Below are 19,963 nucleotides of genomic sequence, written 5' to 3' on the forward strand. Positions count from 1 at the left end.
TAGGTCTTCTTTAAATGTTTGGAAGAATTCGCCAGTGAAACCATCTGGGCCTGGGCTTTTGTTTTTGGGGAGGTTTTTGATTACCATTTCAATTTCCTTAACATTGATGGGTCTATTCAGGTATTCCAGGTCTTCTTTCTTCAGTCTTGGGAGATTGTAGGAATCAAGGAATCCATCCATTTCTTTTAGGTTCTCCTTTTTTGTGGCGTAAAGACTTTCAAAGTAGTCTCTAATGATCTTTTGAATCTCACTGGTTTCTGTTATGATGTCCCCCTTTTCATTTCTGATTCGATTTATTAGAGTTTTCTCTCTTTCTTTCTTTGTGAGACTTGCTAGCGGTTTATCAATCTTATTTATTTTCTCAAAGAACCAACTCTTTGTTTCATTGATCTTTCGGATTGTTTTTTTGGTTTCGATGTCATTAATTTCTGCTCTAATTTTTATTATTTCTTTCCTTCGGTCTGGTTTGGGGTCCTTTTTCTGGTCCTTTTCTAGGGTCTTGAGTCGTAAAGTCAAGCTATCTATGTGGGTCCTTTCTTCCTTCCTGAGGAATGCTTGGAGAGCTATAAATTTGCCCCTTAACACGGCTTTAGCTGCGTCCCATAGGTTTTGGTAGCTCGTGTCTTCATTCTCATTTGTTTCTAAGTATCTTTTGATTTCTTCCTTGATTTCCTTCTTGACCCACTCATTGTTCAACATGGAATTGTTTAATTTCCAGGTGTTTGATTTGATTTTCCGTATTTGTGGGTGGTTAGCTTCTATCTTCAGCGCATCGTGGTCTGAAAAGATGGTTGATACAATTTCTATTTTTCCGATTCGATTGAGGTATGTTCTGGGGCCCAGTACATGGTCTATTTTTGAAAATGTTCCATGTGCACTGGAAAAGAATGTGTATTCTTTCTTTTTGGGGTGTAAGGCCCTGTATAGGTCTATTAGGCCTCTCTCTTCAATTTCTTCATTCAGGGTCAGTGTTTCCTTGTTGAGTTTTGTTCTTGTGGATCTATCTAGAGGTGATAAGGCCGTATTGAAGTCTCCGACTACAATTGTGCTGTTAGTGATGTCCTCTTTGAAGTCTGTTAGGAGTCGTTTTAAATATTTAGCCGGTCGTTCGTTAGGAGCATATACGTTTAAGAGTGTGATTTCTTCCTGTTGTACATATCCCTTGATAAACAGAAAATGACCTTCGCTGTCCCTTTTGATCTTTTTCATCCTGAAATCTATGTTGTCGGATACCAGGATGGCCACTCCAGCTTTTTTAAGGGGGTTGTTTGCTTGGAGGATTGTTTTCCATCCTTTGACTTTGAGTCTATGTTTACTCTGTTTGTTCAGGTGTGTTTCTTGCAGGCAACAGAATGTTGGGTTTAATTTCCGGATCCATTTAGCCACTCTGTGTCTCTTGATAGGTGCATTTAGGCCATTGACATTGAGAGAGATTATTGTGATGTGGTTTTGTGCCATCTTTCTGTGGGATTTGTTGTTCTTATGGGGCTCCTCCTTGCCTTACAGTAGCCCCTTTAGACCTTCTTTCAAGATTGGTTTTGAGTCTATGAAGGACCTGAGCTGTTGTTTATCCGAGAAGTAGTGTATGGTTCCTTCGAGTTTGAGTGAGAGTTTAGCCGGATAAAGTATTCTTGGTGAGGCATTCATTTCGTTGAGTTTTTTCACTATGTCCCACCATTGTCTTCGGGCTCGGAGGGTTTCTTCTGACAGATCGGCCGTAAATCTGAGGGGTGCTCCTTTGTATGTGATTTCCCTCTTTGACCTTGCTACTTGTAGAATTGTGTCTCTATCTACAGCATCTGCCATTCTGACTATGATATGCCTTGGAGTCTTTTTATTTGGGTCTCTTTTTGCTGGCACTCTTCGGACTTCTTGTATCTGGACGCCTGCCTTCTCCAGCTCTGGGAATTTCTTAGTGATGATGTCTTTGACTATGTTTTTTTCATTGGGGTTCCTTCCCTGTGGTTCTGGTACTCCAATGATTCTTATGTTGTTCCTCTTGAAGTCATCCCCCAGGGCTCTGATTCGCTCTATAGCCATTTTGAGGTCTTTGGCCATGATTTGTTGCTGTCTGTAAGCTTTCTGCAGCTCATCCTCAAGCTCGCTGATTCTGTCTTCGGCTGTAGTCATTCTGCTGTTGAGGGCATCTAGTGAGATTTTTATTTCATCTACCGATTGCTTTATTTGTGAGACTTCGGTTCGAAGGTTTGAAATTTCTGCTCTCATTTCTGCTCTCATTTCTTCCTGTATTTTCTTGGTAGACCGTTCCAGCGCTTGATTCATCTCCTCCCTTAATTTATTGGATGTCTGTTCCATATTTGCTTGGAGTAGGTCGACTCTCCTCCATATTTCCTCTCTGAATTGTTTATCTGAGAGGTCGTAGATGTTGGGAGACTCTTTTGAGGTTTCTAGTATCTTTTCTTCTCCCTCTCTTGGTGGAGGGGATTTTCGCTGTTTCTTCATATTGTCACGGAAGTGCAGAGTTGGAACCTTGTAGTTCTTTATTCCTCTTCCTTTTTGTGGGAAGAAGGGGCTCCGATTGTGCTAAACTTCCCTTATTCACTGATAGCTTTTATAGTGTCAGCCTAAGCTAATGGCTATTTTGCGTAAATGTTTGAGATCGCAAAAGTGAGTTTTCAAAGGAATACACAGTACGGATTGAGCTGAGGTAGCAAAGAATAACTGCGGCCGCGTTAGCGGCCTGTGCTCCGGAAAGAAGCCACGCCCACTTTTTAGGCCACGCCCCCTGAGATGAGGACACGCCCCTAAGCAGCAGAGTGGGGATTGGTCAGGATCCGACGGCGGCGGCGGACAGGTGCCAGGCAGGGGCTTCAGGAGAAGCCCCGAGCCGCGGCGGGCAGGGGGCGGGGTAAAAACACAATAATTTTAAATCTCAAATCCTCACTATTTTTTGTTTGTTGGTTTAGCAAGTGTCTGCACATGCAAGGCAAGCACTGTACCTTCTGAACTATCTCTCTGGCGCCTCCAATCCTTTTACTTAATTTTACCAGAAACCTGCATAAAAAGATGCCCTTTCTCTGTAGCGATAGCACAGCGGGTAGGGTGTTTGCCTTGCTTGTGGCCAACCCAGGTTCGATTCCCAGCATCCCATATGGTCCCCTGAACACTGCCAGGAATAATTCCTGAGTACAGAGCCAGGAGTAACCTCTGTGCATTGCAGAGTGTGACCCAAAAAGAAACAAAAAAAGATGCCATTTCTTATATATAGTCACATGCAAAACCATATATCTGATATTGCCCACATTTCATTTATCACCCTTTTTGACATGACATGGGTAAATAATAACAAAGCTATTTCTTAAATTGGATTGTTGGTTCATGGTATTTTCTTGCAAATGTGGTACATAATACAGAGTATAATATTATTAGACTTTTAGGACATGATAAAATTATCCTATTTGCCACAAAATAGATGGGCATAGAAGGTCCCTGTATCTAAAGGAAATAAACACAGAATGACAAAGAAAGAATGGCAATAAAAGAATGAAAATAAACACAGAATGACAAACAATGAAAATTAGACACAGAATGATAAAAACTGCATGATTTCACTAAATTATGCTACAGGAAAAAATAAAAATGGATGAACTAAAGAAAGAAAAATAAGATTTTATTATTAAGGCTGAACTAGGGCCTGAGATATAGTTCAAGATAGTTCAGTCAGTGTTTTGCCTTGCATGTGGCTGACATGAGTTTGATCCCTGACATTATAAATGGTTTCCTGAGCACCATGATGAGTGACTCCTGAGCACAGAGCTAACTGGGTATGACCCCAAAACAGATAAAAAAAAAAAAAAAGACCAGGTTAGTGGCAATAGTGGTTATAAAATGATCAGAGTATGGTCTGTGAAAATCATGCTGCTCCAGGAAGGGAAATGATGCAATTTCTAACATAAATCTCCCTGGACTTAATTACTAAAATACTAAAATACAGAAATCCTAAACCGTGCGCGGCCGCGACTTCATATCTCTTCATTCTCAGCAATGGAAAACTATCAAGTGCTTCCTTGTCAGCAGGGCTGTTTTATTTGGGGGCAACTCCAACAACAATAGTGAGTTTTGTGTTGAAATATGGAATGTAATCAAGGTAAAGAGCAAGTGAAGTAAAATTTATCAACTACGCAGGTGGGGGTGGGGGGGTGGGGGGTGGGAGGTATACTGGGGTTTTTGGTAGTGGAAATGGGCACTGGTGAAGGGACAGGTGACCAAGCATTGTATAACTGAAACTTAAGCCTGAAAACGTTGTAATTTTCCACATGGTGATTCAATAAAATAAATAAATTTTTAAAAAGTAAAATAAATAAAGCAGTCAAAAGCTTGGTGATATATAAAATTGGACTTTGAGTAATGGATCTCATCTTATGAGCACCTTAAATTTATATAACTGTTTTGATTGTTTTTCGTTTTTGTGTTTTGTATTTTGGGCCACACCTAGCAATGCACAGGGATTACTCCTGACTCTGCACTCAGGAATCACTCATGGTGGAGCTCAGGGAACCATACGGGATGCCGGGGATTGAACCCAGGTCAGCATTGTGCAGGACAAACACCCTTCCCACTATACTATGGTGCTGGCCCCCTTATAAAATGCTTTAATGCAATGGTATCATGCAATAATTTTTTTTTAAAAAATAGATACAATTGAAAAATGAAAAGTAAGATTCACCGAGCTGAGTTATCAAATAAATGCATCAGCTTAAAACATTGAGGTTGGAGAGATACTTCAAAAAGCTGGAGATGTGCTTCTCATGCAGGAGGCCCGGATGCAATTCCTGACACCACATGGTCTCTGGAGCACTGCCAGAAGCACAGCCAAACATGGACCTGGGATTAGGCCCTTGGAACTACTAGATATGGCCCCAAATCAAAAATAAACTAACAAAGTGAGTATACTAGTAAATCATTTTATTAACAAAAAAGTAATCAACTATAAATTAAAACACAGGTGTTATTTACCTCAGAGTAATTCCTGAGAACAGAGCCTGGAATAAGCCCTGAGCATTGCCAGGTGTAGCCCCCAAACAAAAATAAAAACAAAACAAAACAAAAAAATACAAGTGCTCTTATCATTGAAAATTCATCACAGATTTTGCTTAACCTACGTGTTCCTCGATCTTACTTTCTGAATATGAGAAATTTAAAGAAAGGAACATGAAAGTTTTCCTTCGGACTTAACAATTGGTTTCTATGTTGAAAATTATAGTTTTGCAAGAAAATTAAAGGGGAATTTTCAACAGACAAACATGGACTGGAGATTAAAAAGAACTTGCATGTAAGCTGTTGAAGTGGTTAGTCACAAAATGACAAGAGTATGAATTTATAAAGGTCAGTGATGAAGTACAAGTGCTGATGAAGGAATGAATCAAAGTGATATTGGACAAAAAGACACAGCAGCGACTGGTGATTAATTCAACATGGAACATAAATTAATATCTGCGCCAAAGGTGTGCTAAGGCTTAGTGGTAAAGTGGATCCAGACCGAACAGTAGGGCTATTTTTGACTCAGGGAACTAAGGTCCACCCTGGAAGGACAAGGTGACTGCAGCATTGTAGATATGCGGAGTTTTCAGTGAAAATGATCTGATGAATTGTAAACCATGGGACTGAGCTTAAGATCGAAGCTGTAGATCCAAAGCACCAGAGTAGAAGCAGCATAAACTCGAGCAATAGAACAACCAGAAGGGCAATTAATTTGCACGCTACCAACTTGGGTTCAATTCTGGGCATCCCATATGGTCTCCCAAGCACCGCCAGGAGTAATTCCTGAGGACAGAGTCAGGAGCATTGCTGGGTGTTAACCCAAAGGTAAAAAAATAAATAACACCCCCCCCCACATCCCCACCTTAATAATGAAGAATGTACCTGAGTGAGATCATAGAGAGGAGCAGAGCTAGATCCTATGTTTCCATAATTCCCTACAATATCAATGTGAAGAATACCCTTCTAGTGCCGGATGAATACACAGTAGTAAATACAATGAAGGACAGAGAAGATTCTGTGTTCATTAAAAATATATACATATATGAATGCATATATATACCATTACATACACAAAGATATATATCTATTTCTATCTATAGATAGATATTTATCTTCTTCTCTCATTTCATTCTTTCCAACTATCTTTGACGTTTAAAGCAGGTCTTGAGGATGAGGCTATAAAGAGGCAGTAGATACCACAGATGACGATTCTACTCTCTGATGGTAAAACAATCTTTCAACAGTGTGCACTGCTACTTATAATGTTGATAGGAAACCTAAGTTAAGAAAACAAAACTATAAGTCCAAGACTTCATTATTATTTAGATCTACCCAAACAAAGGTGTTCCAAGCTAAACTCACTTCAGATTTTCTTAGTTTTTTGTTCATATCTTTATTTACTTACTATTTTATAACATTGAATGAATATTCAGTGGATTAGTGAAATAACAACTCAGTGAGTAGAGAAGCAAAGTTTTGAGAAAATGATTAGTTATGCAGTGAAAAGAGAATATACATTAGCAAAAAAAACTGGAGAAAATCATATTATTTCACCAGTTATGATAATAGGTAATAATTTCTTAATTTCAATCAGCTTATGAATTTTCAGGTGATTTTGGTGCTTTTGGAAATACACTTAAACAATGCATTAGAATAGATGATCAGGCTTTATAAGTATGGTCTTTAGAAAAAGAAATGCATGAAAGAATTTCAATAACTGAACAGTAATTCCATATTCTCTGAATTCTCTCAAACTACAATGCCTAGAAGGAAAGAAAAAAGGAGGGAGGGTGTGAGGAAGTGAGAGAGGGAGGAAGGAAGAGTGAGGGTGGGAAGGAGAGAGATGGAAGGAACTTGAGGGAGGAAGAAAGAGAGATGGAGGATGAGGGAGGGGGAAAGAGAGAGAGAGAGAAGTGTCTGCCATAGTAGTGGCCTGGGGTGTGGTAGTGTGGGGGGGAACCAGAGACATTAGTGGTGGGAGATGTGCACTGGTGAAGGGATGATTGTTGGAATATTGTGTGACCAAAACCCAGTCATACAGTTTCCCCTGATAAAGTAGAGAGGAAATATGTAAATTGATATGATAAAGAAATTAGCATGGTGTAGAACTCATTTGAAAGGCACTGGCTTATTGAAAAATCTGGTTCAATGAGAGTTGTAGCACATTATTTTTCTCTAATTTTAGGTAGCATAATTATTCATGAATTACAGCATGTCATTCAAAATCCCATTTTTAAGTGTCTGTCATTTGCTTCTTGAGAGTTATTCATTTTATGAATTTTTTGGGTCTCCTCTCTCACTAAATATTTTATTGAATTGCTATTGACCGTCATTAGGGGCAGTTACTATTTTCTTTGGACTTTCTTGTTCATTTTCTTTCATCCCTTATAGATTCTCTTCAGTATCATGTAATTCTGGGATTGTTCATTAGGTTTTGAAAATTTTGAGGAGATAAAATATCTGGCAGAAAACACATAATGAGAGTCAAGAGAAAAATCTTTCTTAACACCTAAAAGGGATGATGTTATTCTATATTTGAACTTACCACAGAGCAGAAACAATTCATTCTCTTGAATACTACTAACCAGGAACCAACATGCCTAAGTATATACCAGACAAAAGATGAAATAAGAAAACAGGGGCCGGAGCGATAGCACAGCGGGTAGGGTGTTTGCCTTGCACGCGGCCGACCCGGGTTCGATCCCAGGCATCCCATATGGTCCCCCAAGCACCGCCAGGAGTAATTCCTGAGTGCAAAGCCAGGAGTAACCCCTGAGCATTGCTGGGTGTGACCCAAAAAGCAAAAAAAAAAAAACAATTCATATTGGGGCTGAAGTGATAGTACAGTAGTACAGGGGTAGAGCACTTGCAGCACCACATATGGTTCCCTGAGCCCACTAGAAGTCATCCCTGAACACAGAGCTAGGAGAAATCCCTGAGCACTGTAGGGTGTTGACTCCTCCAAAGAAACAAAAACAAACAACCAAAAAAAGGAACTCATTTGAGAAAAAAAATATTGATTACTGTAACTGAGCACAGAGGAAGAATTGTAGTGTCAGAGTTATGTGATTTACACAGATACATATATAAAGATAGTAAATATTGTATGTTTAACAATATAGGAGGTAAAAATAAATATGGAAACTTTAATAAGGTGACTGTTTTCACATAGCAAACCTATAGCAAAGAAGGGAAAATTTTAATTTCTCCTAAGAATTCCTTTAGGGTAAAACTTAAAAACTTCTAGACTCTTCCTAATTTTGTCTCTACAAACCCATGCAGTCTCAGAATTTAACACTGCTTTCTATGCACAGAGACCAGGGGGGCTAACAAATTATTTGTCCTTAGATGCAACTTTAAGTGTATTATTTCTAAATTATATGCAGGTCTTTCATTTCATCCCTGTTTTAAACTGCCAGAAAAATTTCTCTTGATTCTTCAAAACACCCTTTAATAGTCATTTAAAATGTTTTTTAAAATTATGCTTTCTCTCAAGACTTCTGAGGAAATAAATTATAACTCCTTCCATTCTGTTCTAGGGTATCTTTATACTCATTACTTGGTCCTTCTGACATTGCTATAATTATTAAATGCCTGGCTCATTATTTTATTTCTCTGACTATTTCTAGAACTGTGAACTCATATTTATTCATTTGTTGCTCCCAGAATGTCCGCTAATGAATTTAATACATGTTGGCAAATAAATTTCTAATTTGATTTTTTAAAAAAGGATTCTCTTCTTTCAGTGGAGTATTGTTCTACTTAGGATGGTTCCTTGGAGGTTCAGTAGTAATGGTGGTAGATTTCCTTGCTTTAGTTGTTACCTTTTTGCTCCCAGGACAATCTGATGCATGATTTTTGAATATACTCTTTCTTTGGTGTCCTTTAAAGCTGTAGCTCTTTAGCACTGTCGTACTGTCTCGTTGTTCATGCATTTGCTAGAGTGGGTACCAGTAACATCTCCATTGTGAGACTTGTTACTGATTTTGGCATATTGAATATGTCACGGGTAGCTTGCTGGGCTCTGTCCTCTAAAGCTATTCATATAAAAAATAATGGCGTATTGAGCCTTATTTTTCTATTCAATTAAATGACATCAAAAGTTGCTATTGCATATTTTGTCCGTCCTTATCTTTGTCTCCATAATTTTCCCATTGATGTATCTCTTTGTTCTGAGTATAGATATTTTTTTCTGGGCAAACAGGTTGTTTGCTGTGAGAAACCACTCCTTGCTGATAGTCGAGAAGTACCCAATTACGTTCTACTGCTTTGATAAGTTCTAGTAACATTCTGGCTCATTTAGCAAGGACTACAACCTTTAGAACTGTTTTCTCTCGTGTATGGTTTATTATGTACAAGCTTTTCCTCCCTTCTTTCCATTCCATTCCAAGAATCAGAGTGAATATAAACTCCATCCCCCCAATGGCCGATTTCTGAATTTTGTACTTTGTTAGATACAATGTAAAAAAAAATCACGCTTGATTTATTAGCAAATACTCTATCACATTTTGTTACATTATAAATTCCTATATAATAGACGCTTCTTTGGGCGTATTATTTAGCCTACTGGTTGTCAAAAAGCTAAGAGCAGAAACAGATTTCTTTTGGGGGGTGGGGTGGGGTGTTGGGCCTCATCTAGTGGTTCTCAGGCTTACTCCAGTTTCTGTGCTCAGAGGCTAGTCCCGGAGGTGTTCAGGGGACCATAAGTGGCGGTAGGGACTATATCAGCGTGTTTGCAAACGCCTTAAGCCCACTATGATCTCTCCGCCCCTAGAAACTGATGACTTTGTGACAAGCCACTGGTTTGTAGTGGGAACTGCATTAAACCGACGTCAGGAATCTCAGGTCTAAATTCTTCCACTCAAACCATTTGCTGGAAAGTTCTCCTATCCCTCAAATGAAAACCAAACTGGCACACACGGCCAAGGCTGGCATCCTTCCTGGCAACCTTCGGAAGTTCAGCGCCCGCATGTTGCAGATGTTGCTAGAATTCAATGAAATCGTGAACATTATGCCGTTCTAATATAGCATGCAGCATATGATACTTTTTGTATGTCTTGGCCCCACACTCAGAGAGGCTCAGACCACAGTCGGGGGTCTGTGATCAGGGATCACTCCTGGCAATGCTCCGGGGACCATTCGTGGTGCTTTGGATTGAACCTGGATTGGGGCTGTGTAAGGCAAGTGCTTTTTCCGCTTTACTATTTTTTTGTCAGCTCTTTAAAAATTCTTTTGGAGAGAGGACATTGTGCAATGATCAGTTTCTACCTGAGTGTAGAGACAGTTTGGGTGGGTCCTATTTCCTTCGGTTTATAAAGGAACAGCTGCCAAGTCCTGTTCCTAGAAGGGGTGTGTGTGTGTGTGTGTGTGTGTGTGTGTGTGTGTGTGTGTGTGTGTGTTCAGGTTACACATTATTACATCCAGTGCAATTTTCAGCAGCCTCTTTTCTCTTTTCACCTGCTTCCCAAACATGACCTCCTACAATTTTACTTCTTGCTTTCTCAGCGCACTCTGGAGAATTTCTCGCCGTCAGTTCCCTCTTCCACCTCGCCGAGGCAGCGGTGCTACCTAGCCCAGCCTTGCTTCTTCACCTCGCCGGCCTTTCTTCCCGCGAGCTCCCTTTCCCCTCTGCTGGCTGCCAGGGAGAAGCACAGCGATTGGCACGGCCCCCAGACAGATGCCAGCCTGCCTCCCTTCCCCCGCGTCCTCTCCCAGCCAAACCATCACCTGCCAAGGGCCGGCGGCTGCTGCCCCGCCGCTCCCTGGCGCACGCGGCCGAGGCTGGCGCCCTTCCTGGCAACCCCGTCGGAAGTTCGGCGCCCGCAGCGCGGCCAGCATCCCCGCCAGCATCCCCGCCAGCATCCCCGCCTGGGCCTGCCGCTCCCGGGGCCGGGGCTGCGCGCAGCCGCGTCCTCCCGCGGGGACCCGGATCCTGGGGCTGGTCCTCGCTCCCCACAGCGCCCCCCGCTGCTCGGGACCGAGGTTTCCAACACCAGCACCACCTTGCCTGCGTTCCAAAGTGTGGACGCGGTCCCAGAGGGACCTAGAAGGGACATGTCTTTGGAAACGTGTCCATTTCCTTCCCGCGCCCCGGGACGACCGAGCCTCCCCCAGCCACCAGGGGGAGGAACAAAGCCCAGCTCCGCGCAGAGCCCCCCCCCACCCCCGCAGCCCTCCAGTTTACCCCCCCCCCCCCCCCCCCGTCCGTGCAGATGCTTCGAGACCTACACCTTGGAAGGCGGGCTGGGGTGACTGGAGAGCTAGTGCGGGGTGGCCGAGGCCGCCGGCTCCTCTAGGGGGTCCTTAAGAAAGTTTGGGACACTCGGGACTGGCCGTGTCCGGCTTTACAAAGTGGGGAGCGCGCGCAAGCATTGGGGGGCGCGGGAGGGCCGGGCCGGGCCACGTTGGGGTCCGCTGGCCGCGGGAGACGGTGCACGGGGAGGACCCGGCGGCCCCGCGGGCGGGTGAAGCCCCCAGCTCGCCCCTAGGCCTGCCCGCTGCTCCCCCGGGGGTCTGTGCCTCTCCCGGCCCCAGATGGTCGGGGGCTGCCGTGCAGCTGTGCGCGCGCGTGCGCGGAGGTATGGACGCAGCTGTGTGTGCGTGTGTGCGAGGAGGGGCGTGGGCGCGTGTGCAGCGTGTGTGCGCGCGTGCGTCCATATGTGTGTGCATGTGTGTGCGTGCGCGCGTACGCGCGTGCGTTTATATGTGTGTGTATGTGTGCGCGAGCGCGTGGGCCCAGGAGGGCCCTGAGCTCGTGTGCAGTGTGTGCGCGTGTGCGTGTATATGTATGTGCGTGTATGTGTGTGTGTGTGTGTATGTGTGTGTGCTCGCGCGCAGTCTAGGAGGGTCTTGGGCTCCTGTGCAGTGTGCGCGCGCGTGCGTTGTATATCTGTGTGTGTGCATGTGTGTGCATATGTGTAGGTATGTGTGTGTGTCTGTGCGTGTGTCTGTGTGTGCGTGTGTGCGTGCGCGCGCGCGGCTGAGGCGTGTGCGCGCGCGCGTGTGCGCGGCGCGGGCCGGGAAGGAGGAGTTATGTAGATCACGGATGAAGCTGTGGAGGGGCGAGGCGGGGAGGGCAGGAGCAGCGGAGCCCCGCGCCAGGAGCGGCCCAGGCCCTGCCCGCACAAGCCGGCGGCGGCGTTGGAGGACGCGGGCGGGCGCTGGCAGCGGGAGCCGCGGGGGCGACGGGCCCGGGGGACGGTCCATGCCAGCGGCCGCGGCTCGGCGGGGAGCCGTCTCCACCCCTTCCCGGCGGCGGGTGAACCTGCGGGCGCCTTCCCCACCCCGGCACTTTTTTTCGAAAGGAAGCAGGGAGGGAGGGAGAGGGGAAGCGACCGAGGGGAGCTCGTCCATCCGCTGAAGCGCAGTTCACTATGATCTTACTCGCACCCTGCACTGCAAGACGGTTGGATTTCGTGCATCACTCGGGGCTCTTCCTCCTGCACACCCTGATCTGGATTGTCTGCGCTACCGTCTGCGGAACGGAGCAGTATTTCAATGTGGAGGTAAGAGTCTGGAGCGCTTTCTGCCTTCCCCCCAGCCTGGGCTGTGCTGTGCAACATTTTTTTTTTTTCCTGGAGTCGGAGTCCGGGGATCCGCGTCGCAGGGAGCCGCCGGCCGCCCGGCACATTGTTTCCTTTCCTGCCGCCGAGGTCCTAGTTTAGTTTCCCTGTGTCGGAGGTGATGGATGCGCGTGAGGTGGGAATCCGTTATCCCCGGCAGCACAAAGCAGGATGCTGCGCGCTCAGGAGACACAATTGTAGCCAGTTCATGCTTTTTTTTTTTGGGGGGGGGGAAGAGGTGAAGTCCTCCCACAGAGCAAACGTGGGGTTCCACCAGAGCTGCTGGAGTTTGGGATGAATAAACTGCTGGGGGTGGGGTGGGGGGTGCAGAATCAATCGCTTGCCATCCTGTGCCGCCTTAGTATTGTTCTTGAAATCTTTCCTTGTTTTGTACCTAACAAAGGAGTTAAAAAATCAAAGCATCCAGAGGAGAGCGTGGGAATGCTCGGCGTGTTTAATGACACTGTGATAAAACACTGACGAGATGGTCTCTTTGTCGGTTAGACAGAACTTAATACACCGTAACTAGATCTGGCTTCACAGAGGACGTGAAATCCATCTCTTTTGAACTGTCTTTTCCCCTCCCCCGCCAAGTGAAAATAAACGTAATAGTTCTGAGGTGTGTTTTTAATTTGAATTTACACACCCATGACAAATGGGGGGGGGGTTGTTACACTGTTGTGTGCTTAACTTTGATAGCGTTGGGAAGAGACAGACGCAAAGCAAAAGGGAACTTAAGGATAAGTACTTGTCAGACCTCTGCCAAAGTAGTCTTCCTGTCATCAACTCCTCACTAAAGCCAGGGCTGTGTAATAAATCCATGGCAGCGTGTACACCTGGGCTCTGCCACCAGTTTATCATGGGCACAGAGAAATGCACAGACCCTCAGAGGTTTTTCTTAGTAGAGTCTGCTCCTTTGGATGAGTCCATCAGTCTCCTGACACCTCGAAAGAATTCTGATTAAGACTGAAGTGGATTTTTCAAATACTGTGAATCCTTTAAAGCATACTGTCATTTTGTTGGGAATGTGTGTTTACACAATAGCAGGACCTGTTGCATTATATTTGAATATGTTTCATGTAGCAGATTTATGTCCAAAGTATGCATAATACATGCCATGTGTGAGGGCACATTCTGAATATAACTCTGTTTATATAAACCATTCTCAGGACTCCATGTAATGGAAGTGATGGTGGGTGGAGAAACAGAATTGTTGGAAAAAAGAACTATTATCCAAAGATTTCAAGAATTTTGCAGATGTTAAGCCTGATTATATTCTTCAAGACCACCCCCCCCCAAAAAAAACCCAAAGTGCTTAACCCTTTGCCAAATACAACATTACTTTTTCTGAATTAAAAAAAAAAAGGTGGAAAGGTTTGAAAGTTGACATTACATGCTGTCAAAGGCTGAAATTTTGGAATTAGATACTAGAGATGAATTTTGTTCTTCCTAACATTTAACTCAAGAGAAAATTTAATATTGGAAAGAAGAAAAATGTAGTGTCTAGACGAGCAATCCAAGTAGGGAGTTGTTACTTCTGATGTTATAAATTGAAGGGCCTATTGCTTCCGATTGGTGTGCTGGTGTTGGTGTTGGTGTCGGTGAGATGCCGTGGGTTGAGGGGGGGGTGTTCAAGTAAGCGCTTGGTTTAATCTTGGTCCAAGTGAAGAGGAAATAAGAGCCTGTGTTGATAGCTAACTTCTTTGGGAACATACTATAATTGACTTCAGAGATTATTAGGTAGTAGCAATGCTTTGATTATTTGATTTCCTTCTAGGGGCTCAGTAAACATTTTGTTTTTCTTCTTAATGTGATATCCTTGGTCACTTAAGATTCTTTGCAAGAAAAAGTTACAACTCTAAGAAAAATATTTTTGAATTTTCTTTGTCACTTCAGTATGATACATATAAAAATAGTTCATGGGAAGATGTTACTTGGTAATTTTTAGAGCATCTAAGTTATTCGACCTCTATATATTGCAGGACAGGAAGGTTTAAACAGGAAAGATAAGACACATTTGATTCAGAGGAGAATTTGTAATGAGTTTGAATGGATTATACTTCATAGTTTATATTATTGTCAAAGGTGTTTTTGAAAAGCTCTTGAGCATTTCCTTAGGACAATGTAAATACTTCTTCCACTAGTGTTTAACCATAACAGTTCAACCTGCTATTAAAAACATGGGGTAAAAGTATGTTTTTTTTTTTAATATGAATGTCTGCCTCATTCATTTTTACTAGGGTTTTTTTTTTTTTTATAGGAAGCACTAATGTCAAGAATGGTCCATCACATCTTCCTTCTCTAGCAAAGGCACTTACATTGTGTTCCTCATAATTGGTTTCAAAACATACACTGGGAATGATTGAGTTGATTGACTCTCAAGGACAGACTTGAAACAGTAATGCTATCAATCATGCATGATGCTCCTATGAGCATTCATTTTTTTTTTTCTAGCATGCACACCAAGTTATTATAGTTGGAAGGAAGCTTCTTAGAGGTGCTTTTTAGGCAGTCAACTGAGATTACAATGATTTATCCACAACTGACCAGACCCCCTTTCCTTATTCATCCTCTAACTTAAGGTTTAGAAAGCCTGTTTCTCCCCAGAGGATGGTGAGTGCTTAGAAGTATTCACGTTAACTCTTTCCTGTCTGATATCCTTAGACAAAAATATGAAGAAAATGTCTGTTATTTTCAGCACTTGACATTTTTCGAGATCAGAGCAAGAGATATGCTGATTGAAGCGAGTTCCAGAGAAAAGAAAGAAAAGACAGCATTTGGTTTGTTTGGGTTTGGGGCCACACCCGCCCGCCCGGTGGTGTTTGGCATTTACTCCTGGCTCTGTGCTTAGGGATTACTCTTGGTAGCACTTAGGGTACCATATGTGACACTGAAAAATAGAATCTGGATCAGTGTGCAAGGAAAGTGCTTTGCCTGCTGTTCTATGTCTCTGCCCATGTTTGTTTTGTTTATAGAAGCAAAGGAACATCATTTGGCGCTAAGAAAGGGTCAGTCTGTGCCAGCAGTACTATAGTGAAAGCAATGCCATACATTTTTCTCCGTATATAGTTCAGGTGAAATACTTCTACGCTAAATTCTCAGTGTACATTTCTTTAGAGGTTTGTCCCTCTTTTTAGGAACTGGGTCTTCCAGTATATATATTCAATCGCATAGTGCAAAGGATGTCCATTGCTAATCTTCACTAAAAATCAGAGATTGATACTATTGGAGCACAGTCTGAATCAGTAATGTTGATTGGCCAATGCAAGCTACGTTACTGAGAGAATCAGGTTGTAATAGCTATACTTGCAAAAGTATTTAATCTCTAGACTGACTTTCTTGTTTCAGTGGTAATTTGTATTATTTTGAATGATCTTTCTTGGTCCCTCCTCTCTCCTTCATTTTGCTCTGTTTTACTGCATTTCTTTTGTGAAATTTGAACTACATTATACTTCATGATAGTAAACTTTGTTAGCTTTGATATCTTGTCTTATGTTAAATTAATGAACAGCATAGTTTTATTGCTTTCCACACAATTTTGCAATGAGAATTCTTTAATAGTGAAATAAAAATATGTATAATACATAAAGTCATAAGAAGAGCATCATTCTTGTCACCAAAAAGCTTGGTTAAACAATGATTGATTTTTGTTATTTGCATTAAAGGCAGAAAAGAGTTTCAGAATTTCAGTGGGTATTTTATGATGAATACTTTGAATGAAGAGTACAACCATTTTATGTCTTTTTCTTGCAATATCTTTTCTTTAATTGATCCCAATTGATTATTCACCCTCGTTAGACTCACCAGCAGCATTGTTATCTTGTTTATATATTTGGCAGCAGTTGGTTGTGATGCATTTCAGAACTCAAAGACCATATTTTATAGATTTTACAATTCTGTCCCGGGGCCAGTTTGCAGATCATTTTTCTGGGAACATGTTTTACCTCAGCTTCTCGTGGACAGATTGTGACCTCATGATCTGGTCAGTCTCCCTGAGTAAGGAGAGCTCCGTAAGCACATCCCAGAAACCACCATCCTATCAGTCAAGGGGATGACTGCCTGGCTGACTCAGAAACATTTAAGTTCCTTCGAGATTCTGAGCTCTGTCAGCCATCCCCAGTGGACTGAGGACTTCAACGCTGGCCACGAAACCTGAGTGCTGAATAGGACCAGGCGTCTCAGCTCCATGGACCACACCTCATGCCTTCCTCTGTTCACAGTTGCTTGGTCGGGTTGCCCACGCCTAGGGGAATTCAAGAAACTCTTAGAGCTGAGATGTGCTCAAATGAAGGATAGTCTCTTGCTACCCACGTATGCAATCCAAAGAGGATGACCATCGCAGACCACCCTCTTCAACGCAGCTGTCATTTCTTTCAACCTCTTTTTTTCTCTCAAGGAAGGAAAGAGCTGGGTTTAGTTTTTATATCTCTTGAGTTTGGTTTTTAAAGTAACAGTCCTAAATTTTTCAGTTTTTATTATTGTGCTCTTTCAGGTTATTATCAGAAGAAAATTTCAACGTTCTTGTTTAGTGATATCATTTATTTGTAACTGGATGAACTCATTGTTTCATGGAAATTAAATGCATTAATTGACCTACTCCAGCTATTCAAAGTGTACCTCTGCAGAATGTTTAGTAAATGCCACTTGGAATAATTTTGGAACTGGGAGGGAAAAAAGCCATTGAATATGTAAATCCATTAGTTAGGCTTACCCATTGTCAAAAGAGAAGTACTTATTTCTTATGTGCCTTCAGCAAATTTCTTACCCCAAAACATATATATGTATATGTATATATTTCAAGTAGAAATAGCTATATTGCAATTACTTTCCATGAAGATTTATTAAATCTTAAATTTATTAAATTAAATATCTAAAAATATAAATTTCTTAAATGAAATATTTGTGAATGTAATTATACACATAAATTTTACTGTTAAGTCATAATATATACATACATACATACATACATACATACCTATATAGATATAGGTATAGTAGTATAATGATCTCAGTTTCCAGAGCTGAGTTTTGGAAGCTGAGTCTCTGGTAATCTAATCCCAGCTCTTTTAATTATAGTTCTTACCTCAGGGTTGTCTTAATTTTTAAATGAGTGCATGTACCTATAACCTATTAGTTAGATTCTTTCATGTGGGTAAATCCATTACCTTTTAAATGTCATTAATAGTTGTTCAACTCTATGGACAAGGATTCCTCTAATTATGTAAAAGTCTATCAAATAAGGGAATACCAGTTGGTCTAGAAAGATTTTGTTTTGATACCAGTTTCGTAAAAAAAAAACTAATGTATTGAAAATCAACACATTTGACATCTTTATATATTCCGCTAGTGGGGTTTTTCTTAGACAGTTTAGTTTGGGAATGTGATTTTCACATTTTGTCTTGTCATCTGTTACTATCATAGAATGTTAAGTTCAACTCACACCCTTTTTTCCAAGACTGAATTTGCTGAAATCTGTTCATCTTTTCTAATATCATGGATAATAAATAGGACTTTATGATTCAGAGAGCCTGTTTATTTTAATTGGCTGAAGTCCAAGGTCCAAATGCTTCATTTCTACAGTAGGAGTAAGATTCAGCATATAATTTACCCAGCTCTATGATATAGCCCACATTCAAATTCAGAATATTAGTAGGAGAGAATAAAAATGGGCAGAAATGGATTAAACTTTTTTATAGTGAAAAGTTTATTGAAGAAACAACTATGTCCTTCATATCTATATAATATTGGGAATGGTACTGTATAATGGAACAGTGGGTGAAATGATACAATCTAACTAATTCTGGTACAATATTGTTTTTTTCTTGAACAAAAGTTATGGTTATGTTTTTAATGCCTCTGTCTGCAAAAATGAGACGAGCTAAACTATAGCTCATTTCCAAATTTGAAATTTGATTTTATTTATGTTTAAGCTCCTATTTATATAGCCAGAGGGAGTGGAAATAAATACTTGTCTTGTAAATATTCTTGGTCATGAAGGTAGTTCAAACTAAAATCTATCTCATGAGGAAATACCTAATATACAGCAAGTGTCATATTTGTTATCATCTGTAGTGACGCAGTATTTTCAAAATAATCCTAATCTTCTGCTGAGTAAGAAGATCACTGGCAGCAAACTGTATATAATTTTAAAATCAATTTTTGGCCAGGGTAACAAAGTTAAAATTTTAATGTTAGAAACATGGTTTAATGTTATTTTGTTATTATATGCTTGTATAGCATATAATATAAGCATATAATAGCATATAATACAAGTGGCACTTTCATCACCATAGGCAAGTTGGAATAAAGTAAAAAAGTTATTTTGGAAGCAGGGTCTCAAAATTCAAATCTGTCACCCATCTAAATTTTCATGTATTTTTTGGTAAAATTAAGTACTGATACTGTTTTGTTCCTTTTCCTATTTATGGAAAATAGTTTTGGTACCTTACTTGGTAAGGAATATGGTTTGTTTATGTAACCCATTAAATTTTAAATGTGAAAATTAACATTTGTTTTTATGAAATGTATAGCTTACTTGGTCTACAAAAACATTCTACCTTAGAAGACTAAGATACTTAGTAATACTTTGTTGATGACGGCTTATGTTGCATTCATTGTTTTGTCCTTGGGAAAATTATGTATAGATTTTGAGGTATTCATGTTTTGAGGTAGCCTCTTCTGTTGTGCTTCTCGTCATTTAATATTCCAAATGGATGTGCTTGGCCTTAGTGCTTTGCCATGACGATTCGGAGTTGTGTATTCTTGGCTTTCGATGAGTGGTTACCTTGAGGAGTCACAGAAGGAAGTTAGCAATAAGTATTGCCCCCAGGCCTCTGATTTAAGGTGACTTGTGGTGTAGTATATAAAAGGCTGCTAGAGGGAGCTATTGAGCTGTTTTAGGATGCCAATGGCGTGGAAGTGGTATCTTTTATACCAAGTGGTTTCAAATCAAACACTGGTTCAACCAGATGTCTTAAAATAAATCATAGACAATCACAGAGAGCTCAGTGAAATCTATGAACATATGATTCACAATTTAACATGTAAACTGTGTTTACTGCGAGCCACTTGGCACAAGTGATTACATACTTGATGAACTGAGGGGAAAAATGAAACACTCCTGGGAAGAGAGTTATTCTAGACAGGAGAGTATGACAAATAATTTTATATTATATCATGTACATCCCTTGCTTTTATATGTGGAGCAGGTCAGACGTTATCCATTATAGTGACTGTAAGTGCTTTTGGTGTTTTCATTTTAACTGAAATGCCAAATGAAATCCTTGTAGTCTTGCTGATTAAAGTCAGATAAATGTGATTATGTGTAACAGAATCCAATTTAAAACTAGTGAGGCTGGGGACCAGAGTGATAGTATAGTGAGCAGAGCACTTGCTTTGCA

At 41.3% G+C, this 19,963-nt stretch overlaps 1 protein-coding gene across 1 annotated transcript in view; it reads left to right on the forward strand.

Annotated features, from left to right (window-relative positions):
• The first annotated feature begins 12,374 nt into the window (after positions 1 to 12,374).
• MMP16 (matrix metallopeptidase 16) overlaps positions 12,375 to 19,963 on the forward strand; it is a 302,754-nt gene continuing 295,165 nt past the window's right edge. The window contains exon 1 of the mRNA XM_004602360.2: positions 12,375 to 12,506. Coding sequence (XP_004602417.1) covers positions 12,375 to 12,506 — 132 coding nt within the window. The remainder of the gene's footprint in view (positions 12,507 to 19,963) is intronic.

The sequence above is a fragment of the Sorex araneus genome, chromosome 2 (assembly GCF_027595985.1).
Source record: "Sorex araneus isolate mSorAra2 chromosome 2, mSorAra2.pri, whole genome shotgun sequence".
Lineage (NCBI taxonomy): Eukaryota > Metazoa > Chordata > Mammalia > Eulipotyphla > Soricidae > Sorex > Sorex araneus.